Source organism: Panthera leo, chromosome D4 (genome assembly GCF_018350215.1).
Source record: "Panthera leo isolate Ple1 chromosome D4, P.leo_Ple1_pat1.1, whole genome shotgun sequence".
Lineage (NCBI taxonomy): Eukaryota > Metazoa > Chordata > Mammalia > Carnivora > Felidae > Panthera > Panthera leo.
This window is the reverse complement of record NC_056691.1, coordinates 71,863,462-71,869,578: the sequence shown is the minus strand read 5'-3', so window position 1 is coordinate 71,869,578 and position 6,117 is coordinate 71,863,462. Positions and strand designations below refer to the sequence as shown.

Here is a 6,117-nt window from a genome sequence, read left to right as displayed (position 1 = left end):
AAGAAACAATTCTTCCTTATCAGGTGGGTCTAGTGATTCCTAAATGAGCGTGCTTGAGAAGGGGTGGCTATCAATCAAAGTGTACAATCTGCGTGTCCCAATTCTAGCTATGCTCCTGCTCCTCCTCAAATGCTCTTCTGCCGTCAAGGCATGGCCAACACCTAGCCAGACACCTGAGTCACGTTTGCCCCCTCCCTTTTCCTTTCCTCTCTCCCTGATTCTGGTGGCTAAATCTTCTCTGTTTTACTTCTGCTATGCTTCTGCCCTTGCTCTTCTTCTGGCCCTGTCCTGTTTGTCCAGGATTAGCTAATAACATTGGAGCTGCTACTACTAATGAAGTCCAGACTCCTTTGCCTGGTCTTCCCTACCTTTCATACCAGCTCCTTCTAGCTTCCCGCCCTTCTCCACAGCCACCCTCTGCTTGGTGCAGCAAAGGTTTCTCTCGCCGGGGCTCCCGGGGCGGAAGTGCCTGAAACCGGAGGGGCGGGGTGGGGGCGGGGGCGGATGCGGGGGGCGGGACCTGGCCTGGCTGGCCAATGCCAGTGCTGAGCCCAGGGCCAGAGGTCACATGTTCAGTAGGCCGGAATTTTCTCCGGCGAGGGCAGGTACGTGGCGATTTTAGCTGAGGTGGAATCCCTGAGAGGCTTAGGAGACAAACGAGGGAAGGTGTTCTTGAGCTGAGGGGAAGAAAAGCGCAGGATGGGGCTAAAGTATGGCAGCTCCAAAATTTCTGGAAAACCTATTTTTGAGGTCCAGTTAATATGGCTCTGTGGAGACAAGACTTCAGAACCAGGGTCCACGTAACCTAATTAGGCGAGAATAGAGTGTGCGAAGGGCACAGAAAGGCCAGTGGGATTTCAACCCACTAATGAGAAGTTGTATAGGTGATATAGTATGAGAAACTACGTGAACCTCGCCTGCTCTGGGATTTTACATGGTTAAAGTGTGGTTTTAGGCAGTGGATTGAGGAAGGGGAGAAATCCCCGTATGTCTTAGGCTGGTGGGAGGAGATGGGATGCCAGCCCTAAAATTCACATTCGCTTGTCTGTGGTCTTAAATAATTTTGGGAATAATATTCTATTATACATATGTACACTTTAACTATATACAATTTTTATTTCTCAATTACACTTCAGTAAAGCTGGGTGGCAAAAAGTTTGTGCCTTACTTCTCTGGCCTTGTGCATAAAAGCCTGACCGAATTATTTATATGCATTTCTATTTTGGCCCAGATACCTGTCAGGAGGTAGCACAAGAGAAAGAAAATTTTCATAAACAGGTAAGGAAAAATATTTCAGGAATTGCTGCAATTCAAAAGTTGATTTTTTTAAATGTTTATTTATTTTTGAGATAGAGACAGAGCGTGAGCGGAGGAGGGTAGAGAGAGAGAGGGAGACACAGAATCCGAAGCAGGCTCCAGGCTCTGAGCTGTCAGCACAGAGTCTGACGCGGGGCTTGAACTCACAAACTGTGAGATCATGACCTGAGCTGAAGTCGAACACCCAACCGACTGAGCCACCCAGGTGCCCCAAAAGTTGATTATTTTAAAAATACCTTCTCTTTAACCATGATTTTGCTTGTTTTCAGGCCAATTTATCTCTCTTCCTATTTTTCCACTATTATAAGATGGGTTCAAATACCTGTAATGCAATGAAATAAAGTTGACAGGTGAAAGAAATTTTATGAATATATATGGTGTATAGTATCTTATTTAAGTTCTATATGTTCAGCATGAATTTAAACGATTAACTTCAATACAACAGTAATTATTATTTAAGGTAGCTGTTGAGAATGATGAATCTGAAGCTGATAGAGGTACTAGGCTTCACAAGAAAGGAAAATTTAAGATAAAAGCTGACAACTGAATGGATAAACTAAGTAGAGTTGGTTGTTTTACTTTAAAAAAAATTTTTTTTAATGTTTATTTATTTTTGAGACAGAGAGAGACAGAGCATGAACGGGGGAGGGTCGGAGAGAGGGAGACACAGAACCTGAAGCAGCTTCAGGCTCCGAGCTGTCAGCACAGAACCTGATACGGGGCTCCAACTCACTGACTGTGAGATCATGACCTGAGCTGAAGTTGGATGCTTAACCAACTGAGCCACCCAGGCGCCCCTGTTTTAAACTTTTTGAAGTGACTTCTAGAATGAGGCACAGGGGTGCCTGTGCCCCTCTCTCTGTCTCTCAAAAATAAATAAACATTTAAAAAAATTTTAGAATGAGGCACAATCAGATAATGTTTTATGAAAGCACAATATCAAGAAGCGGAAATTCTAAATTAATATTTGCCTCAAAGATCCCACAGACTGTGTGGGAAGGGTATGGAAGTACAATGACTGGAAATATTTCCAGAGAAGTAATCACTAGTTAAAAAAAAAAAAAAAAAAAAAAAATGCTACGTTGGCATTGTTTAATTAAGAGTGAAAGAGGACTCCAACACTATTCCCTACATTTGTTGATACCACAGAATCAAACAATATTAGAAATAACCCAAATAACTTACTGGGTTTGTTTTCATTGGAAAGCTTATTGTAATATACAAAATGGCTTCTGATTCATTAATCAAATAAAGTAATTGTATTCACTAACAAGTTTGCTCTTAGTTTTTATAGTACAGTAGTTGAGTAGTTAAGAATGTTCACTTGATGATGATTGAAAATAATAGATTCATAGTCAATTAATGTAGATGTACTCTTAAGGTCTTCTGGTGCAGTACCTTCAGTATAGATAAGGAAACAGGTAAACCTTAAACAAATTTAAAATAATAATGAAACTAAGGCAAAACCATTTGGATGAAAATGTTTATTTTACTCACTAAAAACTTACAAACAACCATATGAAGACTTCCTAGCTTACACCTGAATTCCCCAAAACATTTTAAGTGACTAATTAAAAGGCTGAAAACTATCTGATAAACTAGACTCTGTCCTAGAGTGACCCTTCCAGCCTATAACTGCTGTAGTTCACACATAAATGAGAATCATCTTGGACTCTTTCAGCATTCCAAATTTTACTTACTGTTTCATTAGATGAATTTGTTTATTTATCAATAATGACACATTGACCTAGGAATAATATGTCATAGTGGCTTTATTCCAAATGAGCTATTAGGAAATTCTAACTTCAGACTTTTTTTAAAAATTTTTTTAAGTTTTTATTTTATTTTTTTAGTAATCTCTATTTCCAGCATGGGGCTTGAACTCATGACCCCAAGATCAAGAGTTGAATACTCTTCTGACTGAGCCAGCCAGGTGCCCCTGGGCTTCTTATTTTTTACTTTTATTTTTTTTTTAAGTTTATTTGAGACAGAGAGAGAGAGAGAGAGAAAACGCACATGTGAGCAGGGAAGGGGCAAAGAGAGAGAGAGGGAGAGAGAAAATCCCAAGCAGGCTCTGTGCTGTGAGCGCAGTTGTCGATCTCATGAACTGTGAGATCGTGACCTGATCTGAAATCAATAGTTGGACACTTAAAGCCATCCAGGTGCCCTATGGGCTTTTTATTTTTTAAGTAAGAGCAGAATTTCCCAAATTCTACTCCTCCACTTCAGCAAAGTTTTGCCTGTGGTTATGCTATTTCAGCACCACTTAAGAAATATGATTCTCTTGAGAAAACAACTGTACCAGTCTTGCGAATTCCTGCCTCTTTTGCAACAATATGATCACAGTATATATTTCAATCTACCAACCAGAAGTTGTGTGGATTAAACAATATATGAACATATATGAAAAATATATGAACAATTTTATATCAACATGTTATTTTCATATTAGATTTAGATCATAGTAATAAATGTTATTTTTAGAGTTAACTTTTTTTTTAAATATAATTCAGCATCTTTTTAAAAATGAATGAACCAGGGGCACCTGGGTGGTTCAGTAGTTAAGCATTCAACTTTGGCTCAGGTCATGATTTCACGGTTTATGGGTTCGAGCCCTGCATCAGGTTCTGTGCTGACGGCTCAGAGCCTGGAGCCTGCTTTGGAGTCTCCCTCTCTTTCTCTGTGCCTCCCCTGCTTGTGCTCTGTCTCTCTCTCTCAAAAATAAATAAACATTTAAAATAAAATAAAATAAAATGAATGAACCAAAGTTTTGTGATTAAGAATGGTTTTCTACTCCTTGCTTTGCTATTTTACCAACATTTAATATTAATTTTTTTATTTCCAGATACTGAAATTTGTACGACTTTCAGAGAAAGAAGATATGTTTCCAACATTCAAATATTGTGCAATAGACTATTTATATGAGGTAGAGTGTTATTGGATCACTGACTACTAAGAATTATGATATAAAAAGTGCATTTATTACATGATTATGATAATTTTATAGTAGTCCTTAGATTAATCCTTATTCTGATTACTTTGAGATTTAAAATGTCTTCCCACTTTTTAAAAAAAATTTTTTTTTAATGTTTATTTATTTTTGAGAGAGACAGAGACAGAATGCGAGTGGGTTAGGGGCAAAGAGAGAGGGAGACACAGAAGCAGAAGCAGGCTCCAGGCTCTGAGCTGTCAGCACAGAGCCCGATGCGGGGCTCGAATTCACAATCTGTGAGATCATGACCTGAGCCGAAGTCGGACGCTCAACCGACTGAGCCACCCAGGTGCCCCGCTTCCCACTTTTAATATACCTTTAAAATACCACTTTTGGAAAGAAATTATTGACAATGTAACTGAATTTGAAGCTGTCAGCAGAAGAAAATAGAAACTCTTGGCAAATTTGGGTTCCTTTTATGAACGTTCTTGAGTGATCTTTCTTGAAAAGAGTGGGGGGAAAGCAGTCCTAGTTATCTTTATGAGAAAATAACAGTAACAGCGTGTATTGACCACTTAACTGTGGGACAGATACTTTGCTCTTTTCTTGGATTATGTCATTTGACCATCATAACTAGTGAAAGAGCTAGATGCCAGGATTACATAGGTTTTAGAATTTTACAGGTGAAGAAATTGATGTCTAGAGAACTTAAATAGCTTATACAAAGCTGAGATTTAAGTCCAGCATATTGTTAAGAAACTGAATGGAATAGTCCTCATACAACAATTCATTGTTCTTACGATCTTAATTGACTAGCGATATTTTGATTTTCTTTATAATCTTGACCTCATTACCAGGAAAAAAAATGACTCCAATGTAATTAAAACTGTTAACATTTTATAGGAAAGAAGAGATATTTGGACATTTTTAAGTTTTATTTTTTTGATAACTGAGGGAGGTAAATGTGTTGTTATAACATATACATGGTAGGGAATCAGAAGTCATTGTTAAACAAATATATTTATAAATATATTGGCCACTTCAAAATTAGTCTGTATTCAGACATCCTCAGAATTTATCCTTGTTTATGGTATCTTGGTTTCTTCCTGGTGGATCGCACTCCATGGTATAGTACAAATATGATACTAATCAATTGCAAATCTCGAAAAAGTTGTAGGATTTTGTAAAGTTCATGAAAACAGTGTTGAGGCACCACTTAAATAACAGGTAAAGGTATTGTCAAATGAAGATCTTGCAATATTAGATTAGTTACAGATAAGAGGAAGACAATGGTTTGAATATTAAAGGAGTCAGAGATGCCTTGGGAATATTTTGCTTAAATATTTAAAAAAAATATCTTCTTTATGATCAAAGGTGAAGTAATGACTAATATCATGCATGTCATATAATATAGCTTACGGGAAAATTCTGACAAAAAAGCAATTATGATTATAAGCTAATTATAAACAACATTTTGTTTAGATATAAAATTTAATTTTTATAACGTTATTTCGTTTTTTTTGGACAAAGTATAAATCAAGCTTTTTGTTTTTTTTACTATGAACCTTTGGTCTGCATTTTATTTAAATTACTTTAACTCATCTTTCCATTTAGTTTTGGGTGATCAAGACCTCTTATTTAATATGTATAACACCTTCAGCAAACTCTTAGGAAGTGATGCAAGAAACTATCATTTGTCCTAATTAAAAGAATAATGAATTCTGTGGGAGGTTGAGAGTCACTGAGGAAAAGCTTCATAGAGGAGATATTGCTTTAGATGGGCCTTGAAAGATAAATAGGATTTTGATAACCTGAGAATAGCAGGGCATTTTTCCAAGGCACACTGTAGACCACAGGGTTGAAGAAAT

The 6,117-nt window shown here is 37.4% G+C and overlaps 1 protein-coding gene across 1 annotated transcript in view; it reads left to right on the top strand.

Moving 5' to 3' along the window:
• Positions 1–496: 496 nt before the first annotated feature.
• The window catches only part of SHOC1 (shortage in chiasmata 1), an 85,605-nt gene continuing 79,984 nt past the window's right edge, over positions 497–6,117 (top strand). The window contains 2 exon segments of the mRNA XM_042912464.1: positions 497–1,278; positions 4,163–4,243. Coding sequence (XP_042768398.1) covers positions 1,210–1,278; positions 4,163–4,243 — 150 coding nt within the window. The 5' untranslated portion in view covers positions 497–1,209.